The 13,138-nt window shown below is 50.9% G+C and overlaps 1 protein-coding gene across 1 annotated transcript; it reads left to right on the top strand.

Moving 5' to 3' along the window:
• The first annotated feature begins 9,312 nt into the window (after positions 1-9,312).
• Positions 9,313-12,713, top strand: KCNF1 (potassium voltage-gated channel modifier subfamily F member 1). The gene has a single exon (XM_020883199.2). It carries the CDS (start codon positions 10,900-10,902, stop codon positions 12,385-12,387), a length of 1,488 nt encoding a protein of 495 aa, XP_020738858.1. The 5' UTR covers positions 9,313-10,899; the 3' UTR covers positions 12,388-12,713.
• The last annotated feature ends 425 nt before the right edge of the window (positions 12,714-13,138 follow it).

Here is a 13,138-nt window from a genome sequence, read left to right as displayed (position 1 = left end):
AGCCCATGCCCTTCACAAGACCATCCACGCCCAGTAACTGATCAAGGAGGGGTGTCAGAGTCTGGCCATCTCCCCTTGGGGCTGGCTGGGCTCTGCTGGGCTGAACAGTGATAACCCTTCCCTCTCCCCTTTCCATCAGATCACAGGCCTCTGTTCCCCTCCTAGGACAAGCCAGATGTGGAAAGGGTGATGGCCTGGTACACATGTGACATCCTATTAGGTTGTTATAACCACACGAGGTTGGGGAAATAATGGAAACAGTGAGAGACTTTATTTTTGGGGGCTCCAAAATCACTGCAGATGGAGACTGCAGCCATGAAATTAAAAGACACTTGCTCTTTGGAAGAAAAGCTATGACCAATCTAGACAGCATATTAAAAAGCAGAGACATTACTTTGCCAACAAAAGTCCATCTAGTCAAAGCTATGGTTTTTCCAGTGGTCATGTATGGATGTGAGAATTGGACTATAAAGAAAGCTGAGCACCAAAGAATTGAGGCTTTTGAACTGTGGTGTTGGAGAAGACTCTTGAGAGTCCCTTGGACTTCAAGGATATCCAACCAGTCCATCCTAAAGGAAATCAGTCCTGAATATTCGTTGGAAGGACTGATGCTGAAGCTGAAACTCCAATCCTTAGGCCGCCTGATTCAAAGAACTGACTCATTTGAAAAGACCCTAATGCTGAGAAAGATTGAAGGCGGGAGAAGAAGGGGACGACAGAGGATGAGATGGTTGGATGGCATCACCGACTCGATAGACATGAGTTAGAATAAGTTTCAGGAGTTGGTGATGGACATGGAGGCCTAGCGTGCTGCAGTCCATGGGGTCGCAAAGAGTCAGACATGACTGAGCTACTGAATTGAAATGAACTGAACCTCACGAGGAAGAACTTGTGGTTCCCCAAAGGGCTCTGGCGGGCAGCCCATGGTGTGACTAAGGCCCAGGCAGCTCCCGAGGATGGGAAACTGTACACGCTTGGTGACTGGGTGCTGATTTGGAGGAAGGCACTGAGCTCCTGACATCATAATTACTTGGTTCTCTTGTACTGAAACATCCCACAAATGACAGTAATTATCAAGTCCTGCCTGATGTGACATTTTCTTCGACACATGAGAAGACACTCCTGAATTTCTTCTCCTTCCTCCCATCCCCCTCCCCTGCCTCTCTCCATCCCTCCTCCCACTCTGCTCCCAGTTCACATTCAGCCCACGCTGCTTCCCGCATTGTGCCCTTTCCTCTCCTCATTTGACCCCGTAACGCCCCCTTCTTTGGCCAGAAGTAGATGTGGAGCTGGGGGCAGCCAGAGACAAGCGTCTGTCAGATGTTTGCCGGGCAGGGCCTGGAGCAGCTCAGATGTGTGTTAATGTCAGGAGCTGAGCTGAGGCCCATGGCCCTTTGCTGAAATCCACACGGGGTAAGGAAGGGCTGGCTGTCCCCACTCCTGAGGTTCTCTTTCCCCTGCACTCGGCTGGGGATCAGATTTCCTATACGGCCGCCAAGTTCAGTGAGAAACACTGGACTTGGACATACACACCCAGATAGATTTGTTTTAAAATCACTAGCTATTCACTTTTTTAAAAATTAAGGGACTTCCCTGGTGGTCCAGTGGCTAAGACTCTGAGCTCCCAATGCAGGGGGCCTGGGTTCAATCCCCAGTCAGAGAGTTAGAGCCCACGTGCCTGAAACTAAAGATCACATGTGCCAAAACTAAGACCTGCTGCAGACAAATAGATAAATATCTTCCTTAATTGATAACCTTTATTTTCTTAAAGCAGTTTTAGGCTTCTAACAAAATTGAAGGGACAATATAAAGAGTTCCCACATACCCCCTGCCCCTACACAGGCATAGACTCCCACTGTCAACGTCCTCACTAGAGGCATCTTTGTTACTATCAATGAACTTACACTGATGCGTCATTATTCTCTTTTGGTGTTGTACATTTTATGGAAAGTGTCAGTCACTCAGTCATGTCCAACTCTTTGCAACCTCATGGACTATAACATGCCAAGCTCCTCTATGCATGGGATTCTCTAGGCAAGAATACTAGAGTGGGTAGCCATTCCCTTCTCTAAGGGATCTTCCCAACCCAGGGATTGAACCAGGGTCTCCTGCCTTACAGGCAGATTCTTCACTATCTGAGCCACCAGGGAAGCCCCTGTATATCCTATGGGTTTGGACAAATGTATAATGGTATATATCCACCCACCCCCAAAGTATCACACAGAGGAGATTCACTGCTCTGTAAACCTCTGAGCTCTCCTGATTCATCCCTCGCCCCTCTAACCCCTGGCAACCACTGATCCTTTTACTGCCTCCATAGTTTTGTCTTTTTCCAGAATGTCATATAGTTGAAATCATACAGGATGTGGTCTTTTCAGATTGGCTTCTTTCACTTAGTCATATGCATTTAAGTTTCTTCCATGTCTTTTCATGGCTCGATAGCTCATGTCTCTTTAGCAACAAATACTATTCCATTGTCTGGATGTACCACTGTTTATTTATCCACTTACCTATTGAAGGACATCTTGGTTAAGTTCAAGTTTTGGCAATTATGAATAAAGCTGTGATAAACATCTGTGTGCAGGTTTTCATGTGGACGTAAGTTTTCAACTCATTTGGGTAAATACCAAGGAGCAGTTTTGTAAGAAATTGACAAAGTGTCTTCCGTTCCTACAGTCCTCTGCTCTACCAACTGAGCTATCGAAGGAGCTACTGACAAAGTGTCTTCCAAAGTGACTGTACCATTTTCCATCCCCACCAGCAATGAATATACGCTTGTTGCATATATCTTGCTGCTTATCCTTGTTAGCATTTGGTGGTGTCAGTTATTTGGATCTTGAACGTCTTATAGGTGTGTAATGATATTTCACTGTGGTTTTAATTCTCAAGTCTCTAATGGCCTAGAATGTGGAACATCTTTTCGTATAATGACTTGCCATCTGCATAGTTTCTTTAGTAAGGTATCTGTTTGGGTCACTAGCTGGAATTTTGATTGGGATTGCATTGCATTTATAGACTGAGTTAGTAAGAATGGACATCTTGACAAAATGTGTCTTCTTATCTATGAACATAGACTGCCTTTCTAATTACTTAGTTGCCGGAGCCTGCCGGCAAGCGAACTGGTCGAGAACGCAATTACCAGAGTACCTGAGAAAAATAAGACTTAGACAGACTTAGAAAGACTTAGACAGACTTAGAAAAATGGGGTTGAGAGGGACAGAGTCAGCTTGCGTCTGACTCTGCCAACTTTATTGAAGAATACCACACCTATATATATGCTAACAGGAGTTACTAATAGATCAAAGGTTTGCATATGTGCAGAGCTACAGGCACAGATGTTTTAAATTCCTCCACTTAAGATCAGTAAAGCATCACCCTAGCGCCCAACATGATTAAGATCAATAGAACATTAACTAGATAGATAACAGGCTTCAATCATGACGAGTTTATCAGCAACAGGTGAAAGATCGCTACAGCAATTTCCTTGAGGGAGGTGAGAAAGGCCAACCTGTGCTTTAATAAATCAGGGGTGGTGGGACAGAGAGGGACCTCTTGATCTCTCTCAGAGCCAAGAAGGAGCCTGAGCAGTCAGGCTGGCTCCCCGCACTTAGTTTTTCTTTGGTTTCTTTCACCAGAATTTTGTAGTTGTCCTCATATAGACCTTATACAAACTTTTGTCAGATTTCTACCCAAGTATTTCATTTTGGGGGTGCTAATTTAAATAATAATGCCATAGTGCATGCTTAAGCTAATCAAAGGGAAGATCCTTCTGGGTGGGTCTGGCCTAATCAGGTAGATCAGAGACTCTCTAACGCTGGCCTCAAAGCAGATGTAGCTTCCATGAGTTCTATAGCTGCAAGGAAATCAATTCTGCCACCTGCGCCTCAGATGAGACCCCTGCTGCTGCTACTGCTGCTAAGTTGCTTCAGTCGTGTCCAACTCTCTACAACCCCATAGACGGCAGTCCACCAGGCTCCTCTGTCCCTGGGATTCTCCAGGCAAGAATACTGGAGTAGGTTGCCATATCCTTCTCCAATGCGTGCATACATGAAAAGTTGCTTCAGTCGTGTCCGACTCTGTGCGACCCTATGGACAGCAGCCCACTAGGCTCCTCTGTCCACAGGATTCTCTAGGCAATAATACTGGAGTAGGTTGCCATTTCCCTCTCCAGCTCCTGCCAAAATGTTGACCACATCCTTGGGAAATCTTGAGCAGAGGACCCAGCTAAGCCTTGGCCAGATTCCTGACTTGTGAAAACTGTGAGATAGCAGATCAAATACACCGTGAACAGCACTGACTTTGGGGAATAGGGAAGTTAGGTGTGCAGATATGAGGTTTACACATTTTTTGAATTTTTGCAATGAATATATATTAATTTTGTAATTAAAGGAAAATGTGAAAGGACTTGTCTATTTATTTATTTCAGTGCACTGGATCTTAGTTGCAGCACTCGATATCTTTGTTGTATCATTCACAATCTTTTGTTGCAGCACCCAGGTTCTCTAGTTGTGGCACTCGGGCTCAATAGTTCTGACTTAGCTGCTCCAAGGCATGTGGGATCTTAGTTCCAAGATCAGGGATCAAACCTGCATTGCAAGGCGGATTCTTAACCACTGGACCACCAGGGAAGCTCTTCAAGGACTTGTTTTTAAAAGGATTTTCTTCTCCTTTTATACTCCTTTTAAAGAGCAAGTGCAAAAGCAGACAGCATCCCACCCCCATCCTAGACTGCTCCACTCCACATGGTGTGGCCTGAAACCTGAGAGTTCCCCTTTGCCTGTGTTCTGTTCAATCACTCAGTCATGTCCAACTCTTTGCAACCCCGTGGACTGTAGCACGTCAGGCCTCCCTGTCCATCACCAACTCCCGGAGTTTACTCAAACTCATGTCCATCGAGTTGGTGATGCCATCCAACCATCTCATCCTCTGTCATCCCCTTCTCCTCCTGCCTTCAGTCTTTCCCAGCATCAGGGTTTTTTCAAATGAGTCAGTTCTTCGCATCAGGTGGTGCCTATGTTGTCGTGGCATTTTCCTTTTCCCTAAGAAAGTCAGAGCAACTCCATGTCCGGCCCATACGGGGTCCTATTCCAGCCTCCAGGGAAGCTGCATGCATCTCAATTCTTTGACATCATGCTACACATCTGGGCTGTGCCCTGTCACATCCACAGCCTTCCCACCCGCAGCCTGAGCTGGATGAGGCACACCTGAACGGAGCTGGGGGGTGGGGTGTGCATACACAAAGGGTCACCCCGCAGCAGGACTGGACCCAAGAAGTCAGACTTGCCTTCCGTGCCCCTTGCCTCCCTGTTCCCTCCTCCCTTTGCCTTCACATTTTCAGCATCTTATCATTCGTAAAGGTTATTCACGCCGATTATTTTATTTGTTCCTTGTGAGATCTTTTCCTAAAATACTTATTTGTCTGCACTAGGTCTTACTCACAGCATGCAAGATCTTCTTTGCAGCATGGGAGATTTAATTCCCTGATCAGGGATGGAACCTGGGCCCCCTGCACTGGGAGTTCAAACTCTTAGCCATTGGACTACCAGGGAAGTCCTGTTCCATATGAGATCTTTTACTCAGAAAGGAAAGGTCACTACTTCCATTTTGAGATGGAAAAACTGAGCCATAGAAAAGAAAAAGGAAGCTCAGGAGCTGGGGCAAAAAAAAAAAAAAAAGAAGTTTCCTGATGAATCCATTTTAAATTGTTATGTTTTCTACCTACTTCTCCATCCAATACTCACTCCCACCAGGCTGACCTCCTGCACTCGACTTCCAGGCACAGTTTATTTAGACAGGAGGAGGAGGCCTGAGCCTTCTGGTCAATCAACTCTTCGGCCCCAGGGGGCAGCTTGCAGGCTGATGGGTGCTCAGCAATAATGAAATGCAAATTTTTGATGGAGTACAGAACTGAATTTTAATGAAACACATTATTAAATTCAGCAACACACAAAAAAATCTTAACTGAAGAGAACTGATTATTCCATAAAAAAGAATAGATCGCAGCTTGCCTGGTCTGTTGTCTAGACAAATCACTTAGATACACATGTGCTGGTTTTAATTAGCACCATGGAAATTAAGCGTTCTGTAGCCTGAAATGTTATTGTTCAACAAATAAAAAAATATATATTCAATAAAAAAATACAATTCAAACAATTACCCTCCATAATGCCTAAATAGACTCTGTGTTTTTTCCCCTACCCTATTTAATTAAAAGCCCACATGAGTCAAATTGCTTCTTTATCTTGTGTGTAATAGAAGGCTTTGTTCTCCCCCAATCCCCTCCCCACTCCATGATATTATGAAATGTTCAGTTCTAATAGAAGTCCTATGCAAGACTGAATAAAGACAGCAAGAAACTTTCCATTTTTAGCCAAAAAGTCCAGACTTTAGTCCCCTTCAGGAATCTGAGCTCCTAGCTCAAATTTCTATGCATCAGTGAACTTCAGTGAAAAGGCACAAATATATATATATTTAAACCTATGGTATTCCAGTCTAAGCTGCCATGGAATCCAGTCAGGGCCTGAGGGTCAGAGGATGAAGGGATGTGGCCAGAACTTTGGAGGAGGGGGGCGTCTAGGGAAGACTTGGCAGGTATGAGGGAGGAAGAGGACTTAGTCTGCTCCAGCTGCCATAACAAATACTCCTGGCAGCTGGAGATCCAAGATCAAAGTCTTCCAAGGTTCCTGGTGAGGCTGCTCTTCCTGGATTGTGGATGGCCGCCTTCTTGCTGCATCTTCACCTGGTCTTTCCTCTGAGTGTGTGGAGAGAGAGACAGAGGTCTCTGGTGGTTCTTTTTATAAGGACAGCAATCCCACTAGATGAGGGTCCCATGGGCTCTTTGTTTTGGTTCGCAAGCTTTCTCTAGATGCAGTGTGTGGGCTTAGTTGCCCCTAGGCAGGTGGGATCTTACTTCCCCAGCCAGGGATCAATCCAGCATTCCTTGCATTGGGAGGCAGATTCTTAACCACTGGACCACCAGGGAAGTCCAAGGCTTCACTTCCTGTAACCCTAATCATCATCTTAAAATCCCAGTGTCCAAATACAGTCTCACTGGGGGTTATGGCTTTAGCCCATGACTTTTGCCCTTGACCATGATTCGGTCCATGCAGAGAAGGCAGTGTGGGCCTGGGGGAACACTGGACAAAAAGGAATTCCAGACCTGACCTCTACATGCTGCTCTGGCCAGGTGAGTGGAGATGGCCCTGGGAGGATATGTGACGCTTGGAGGGATGAAAGAGGAGGGGCGTCTGGGGCTTGGGCAGGTCAGTCACCAAGGCTCCGAGGCTTCCGAGGGTCTGAGAAGGAGTCTAGGAGTTTGAGGCACAGGGCAGGCAGATTTGGAGGGGCCAGTGAGCGCCAGCCAGCTCCCCTCACTCAGAGATGCTGGCTCCTCCCCCTCTCTCTCTGCCTCTGGCTCCAGCCTGGTCTCCTGTCTTCTGCAGGAGTCTCCCTCCCTGCTTTTCTTTGGTTACCACCCCTCCAACTTGTCTTGACCTGTGATTTACCGCTGTATCTCTCTCATGTCCCGTTGTCAGCAGACCCCTGCTCTCCTCTGGGCTGTTTGGGGACATTTTCTCAGCTGTATTTTGCATCTGTCTCCTCCTCCTTTCCTGCTTTCTTTCAGGACCAGCTTTCTTCCCTGTAGGGCCCTAAGATGTGCTGAATGGACCACATGCAGTCAGCCTCTGGTTACTCTCTAGAATTTAAGCCATACTTATTTTTACCATGTCTGATGCACTCTGACGTTTCCTGTTCCATACTATCTCGATAAAAATGATGGTCAGTACTCAATAAATTGATTGCACAACCAATCAACTACCCAAGGTCTGAAAAATTGGCTTATCGTCCATACTTCTTGCAGGACCCATGAGGTTCTGTGCAGCCTGTTTCTAGCCTCATCCATCAGTTTCTTGGGGCTACCAGCCACGTGCCTTCCTCCGCACAGGCTTCTCTCCCCAGGGTGAGGTAGGTCACCCAGGTGAGGCCCTCATACTCAAGGCTCAGTGCCAGCACCTGCCCAGCCTCCAACTCTGGTGAGCCTTGGAGCTGTCTGTGGACTCCTGGGCTCCTGTAGCACCTTGGACCTCATGACCATATCAAGGGGTGGCCGGGGGGTGGTTCAGCCTGTTTGAGGGGTCCCCATCACACACCCCAAATGCACACCTTAGCCAAAAATTGCTGTGCTTCTAAGCAAATGCAGTCTCTTCATCTTCTAACCTTTTCTCAGCCTTCCAAACCCACAACCACCACCTGATGCCCCGGGCAGGTAAATTCAGGAACCACCACTCCTTTCATGTACCTCTGGTAAACGGCTGCCTGCATGCCTGCTCAGTCACTTGTCATGTCGGACTCTGTGCGACCCCATGGAATGTAGCCCACCAGGCTCCTCTGTCCATGGGACTTCCCAGGCAAGAATACTGGAGTGGGTTGCTGTACCCTTCTCCAGGGGATCTTCCCAAACCAGGGACCAAACCCACGTCTCCTGCATTGCAGGCAAATTCTTTACCTACTGAGCCACTGGGAAGCCTGTGATGAGGGCAAACTGATTATTAGTTATTCAAAAATATATTCTCCACTGGAATATGAACCCTGCCCCCCATCAGGGTAGGTGTGTGTTGTGTGTATGTGTGTGTGTGTGATTAAACGTTAATAAATATTTGAATAGCCCATTAAGCTAGGCTAAGATGCAATTTGAACTTGACCCTGGAGGTACTAGGGTGTGAGAGAAGACAACAGAAAAGGGAAATAAGATGAGTAAGGCCTGGAAGATGGACATGGGGCGTGTGCAGGAGGCGTGTGCCGCACTACATCAGAGAGAAGAACCAGCGTGGGGTCAAATCCCAGCTCCCCGCTGCAGCCGAGCAACCTGGACAGGGAGGCAAAGCCTGTGGGCTGGGGCAGCAGGCTCCCAGGATTCCCATCGCAACTTCGCCACCTTCTGGCTGAGCACTTCAGGCAGGTTACCTGACATCTTGCATCCTCAGAGGGATGCTATGGAGATGCAAGTGCTTGGCTCATGATGCATTTATAATAACTGTTATTTTTACTCAACCTTTCTGAATCTCAGTTTCTTATTCTGTAGTAACACATCATAGGTTGATTTTAAATGGAAACAAAATAAAATCTGTAAAAAGAAGTTTCACCAAACTATCTTGTGATGTATTTTAACATATTCAGTTTTACATGATCTTATTAAAGAAGAAGAAAAAAGTACTGTCAGTGACCCAGCCTACAGAATATATTTTTAATAGATTTTTAAAGAACAGTTTTAGGTTCATAGCAAAAGTAAACAGTAAGACAGAGAGTTCCCACATACTCCCTGCCCCCTCATTCCTTCAGCCTCTCCCACCAGAGGTACATCTGTTACATCAATGAAACAACACTGTCACATCTTTATCATGCAAAGTCCATAGTTTACGCTGATGTCCACTCTTGGTGTGGCACACTCCACAGTTTAAACAAACATAGGATGACATGTACCCAGCGCTAGAGTGTTATACAGAGTAGTTTCACTGCCCTAAAAATTCCCTGTGCTCTGCCTCCTCTTCCCTCTCTTTACAATATTTTTGTTAACACAGTCCCCGGTTTACAGGTGATGCTTGAAAATTTGCAGAGTAGATGCTGCTGCTGCTGGAATGGTGCAGGCAGAGGCTGCAAGTCTGAAAGAGAGGGGAGGGTGTGGGACCTTTCGTGGGAGGGACACGCAGGCCTGGGTGACAGAGGATGGGGATGGGGAGGTGGGAGTCTGGGGGTTCAAGGCTCTGGAGCTTGGTGGTGATGTTGGATTGCAAAGAAATGTGAAGTGGTGGACAGCGAGAACTTCGAAGCAGACTTTCAGTCCGCTAAGGAGTGTGTGTCAGTCAGCCAGGACAGCAGGAAATCTCTGGAGGAAGAGGCGCCCACCTTGGATTCCATTCCCATTTCACTGTGTGACCTTGGGCAGGTCCCTTTTCTCCTCCACGGGGCTGGACTGGCTGTCGCCGTTGTACAGCACTCGGATGAAGGTCGTAAGTGACGCCCGCATCCCGGGACCAGGCGGGACCGGCGCCCGGGATGCGCGGGAGGGTGTCTGAAGGGCTCTCTTGGGCACGGTTTGCGGGCCGAGCAACAGGCGGCTGTTTTCTCTCACCATCGATCTTCTTGATGCAGAGAGAGAGAGAAACTTTTCAGCCAGCGCCGGCCTGTCGCTTTCAAGCCGGAGGTCCCGGCTACCGGGTTACCCGCGGCGCCAGGAGGGGAGGACAGGAGCGCGGCGGTGGCGGCGGGCGCGCAGCTGTGCCCGTCTGCCCAAGGGTTAACCCGTTCCCCTGCCGCTGCCGCGCGTGCCTTGCAGAATTTCACCAGAAGAGGGTACAGTCTGAAAAGCTCTTGACGTCAGGCTGGAATTCCTATTGTGTTTAGAAACGGCTTGGGCAAAGCAAGCCCAAGTTCTCTCTCCGCACACCTCGGCGGGCGGTGTGGGTCCGGCAGCGACGGGACACGTCTCGCGCGGAGGGCGCACGCGGGGACCCGCGCGCCTGGAGACCCAGTACCCTGCCTGCCGCCCACTAAGGGGGATCCCACTGCTGCAAGAGGCCGAGCCGAAGCGGCGCATCGCAGCACCAGGGAGCCGGGGTGAGTGCTCGGGGCGAGGCAGGTGGCCGCGAGAACCTCCCCCCGCCCCCCACCGCCCCGCACCGCCGGCGCGCCTCCAGCGCCCGGATGCCCACCGGGACCCCCGCCGCCGGGTGCATGCCTCCCCCGCGGCGCGCCCCAGCCCGCAGCCTCCGGTTGTGACCGCGCTTCCAGGCAGGCGGACGCCGGCCAGGCTTCCCCGGGGTCCGCGCACCGGTGGGACCCGCCGACCCTGCGGCGGCTGCAGGGCGCGGAGCCGAGGCCGCGCGGGCACACGCCAGGAGAATGGACGGGACCGGGGAGCGCAGCCTCCCGGAGCCGGGCAGCCAGGACTCCCGGGCGGGCGACGACATCGAGATCGTGGTCAACGTGGGGGGCGTGCGGCAGGTGCTGTACGGAGACCTCCTGAGCCGGTACCCCGAGACCCGGCTGGCCGAGCTCATCCACTGCTTGGCCGGGGGCTACGACACCATCTTCTCCCTGTGCGACGACTACGACCCCGGGAAGCGCGAGTTCTACTTCGACAGGGACCCGGACGCCTTCAAATGTGTCATTGAGGTCTACTACTTCGGAGAGGTGCACATGAAGAAGGGCATCTGCCCCATCTGCTTCAAGAGCGAGATGGACTTCTGGAAAGTGGACCTCAAGTTCCTGGACGACTGCTGCAAGAGCCACCTGAGCGAGAAGCGCGAGGAGCTGGAGGAGATCGCGCGCCGCGTGCAGCTCATCCTGGACGACCTGGGCGTGGACACGGCCGAGGGCCGCTGGCGCCGCTGCCAGAAGTGCGTCTGGAAGTTCCTGGAGAAGCCCGAGTCTTCGTGTCCGGCGCGCGTGGTGGCCGTGCTGTCCTTCCTGCTCATCCTCGTCTCGTCGGTGGTCATGTGCATGGGCACCATCCCAGAGCTGCAGGTCCTGGACGCCGAGGGCAACCGCGTGGAGCACCCGACGCTGGAGAACGTGGAGACGGCGTGCATCGGCTGGTTCACGCTGGAGTACCTGCTGCGTCTCTTCTCTTCGCCCAACAAGCTGCACTTCGCCCTGTCCTTCATGAACATCGTGGATGTGCTGGCCATCCTCCCGTTCTATGTGAGCCTCACGCTCACGCACCTGGGCGCCCGCATGATGGAGCTGACCAACGTGCAGCAGGCGGTGCAGGCCCTGCGGATCATGCGCATCGCCCGCATCTTCAAGCTGGCGCGCCACTCCTCCGGGCTGCAGACCCTCACTTACGCCCTCAAGCGCAGCTTCAAGGAACTGGGGCTGCTGCTCATGTACCTGGCCGTGGGCATCTTCGTCTTCTCCGCCCTGGGCTACACCATGGAGCAGAGCCACCCGGAGACTCTGTTTAAGAGCATCCCCCAGTCCTTCTGGTGGGCCATCATCACCATGACCACGGTGGGCTACGGTGACATCTACCCCAAGACCACCCTGGGCAAGCTCAATGCGGCCATCAGCTTCCTGTGTGGGGTCATTGCCATTGCCCTGCCCATTCATCCCATCATCAACAACTTTGTCAGATACTACAACAAGCAGCGAGTCCTGGAGACGGCGGCTAGGCACGAGCTGGAGCTGATGGAGCTCAACTCCGGCACTTCCGGGGAGGGCAAGGCAGGGGGCTCCCGCGGCGACCTGGACCACCTCCCGCCGCCGGAGCCCGCCGGGAAGGAGGGCCCGAGCTGGAGCAGCCGGCTGAAGCTGTCCCACAGCGACACCTTCATCCCACTGCTGACCGAGGAGAAGCACCATAGGACCCGGCTCCAGAGCTGCAAGTGATGGGGGCCGACCCGGGCACAAACAGGCCGGCCAGTGGAGAGATGGATGGACCGGTGTGACGGGACTGTCCATGACTGCCCGGGAGGGGCTGTCCTTTGTCCCCCTGCCCCAACCCTCTCCTGAACAGAACTCTGGAGGCCCTCTTGGGCACCTCTGATGAGTCTGGGGTAAGATACCCTTTGTGTTGTCCAGGGGCAGGGGAGGGAGACGGACGGGTGTCCAGGAGTCCCTGATGGTGTGAGGGTGATGGAGGCCATGGTCTGGCTGATGGCAGGAGCCCTCACCCGGTTCTGTATCTCCTTCAATAAAGCCTCCGGCTCTCTGCACCCGCCTGTCTTCTAGGTTCTGTCTCACAGGCTGGCTGCTCCCTGCTCCCCGACCCTGCACTCCCCTTTCAACTCCCAGATTCATAAGTTCAGCCCCACATGGGAAGTAGGTACACAGCCCAGGGTGGCAGGCTGGGGAAGGGGGGGGCGTTATTTTTAGTTGAGGGCTAATTAAAGAAGGGCTAATACTCAGGGTTCAGCCCAAGGAGCCTTGTCACATTCCAGGAGGTTCTGTGCCTTCTGTTTCCTTCTGAGGAAAAGCTTGCTCCCAGGAGAGGGAGAATTCACAGAAGGGGAAACACCAAACAGTGTGGTTACTGTTTCTTTATCACTTGTGTGAGGCCCCTCTTCACAACTTCTTTCCATTGCTTCTGGCAGCGCTGTTAGCTAGGTACTCCCACTGCACAGAAGGAGAAACTCAGTTC

Source organism: Odocoileus virginianus, chromosome 2 (assembly GCF_023699985.2).
Source record: "Odocoileus virginianus isolate 20LAN1187 ecotype Illinois chromosome 2, Ovbor_1.2, whole genome shotgun sequence".
NCBI classification, from domain to species: domain Eukaryota; kingdom Metazoa; phylum Chordata; class Mammalia; order Artiodactyla; family Cervidae; genus Odocoileus; species Odocoileus virginianus.
This window is presented reverse-complemented; position numbering and strand designations above follow the sequence as displayed.

Coding starts and splice junctions, on each gene's coding strand:
- KCNF1 (XM_020883199.2), top strand. CDS start 10,900: ATGGACGGGACCGGGGAGCGCAGCCTCCCGGAGCCGGGCAGCCAGGAC.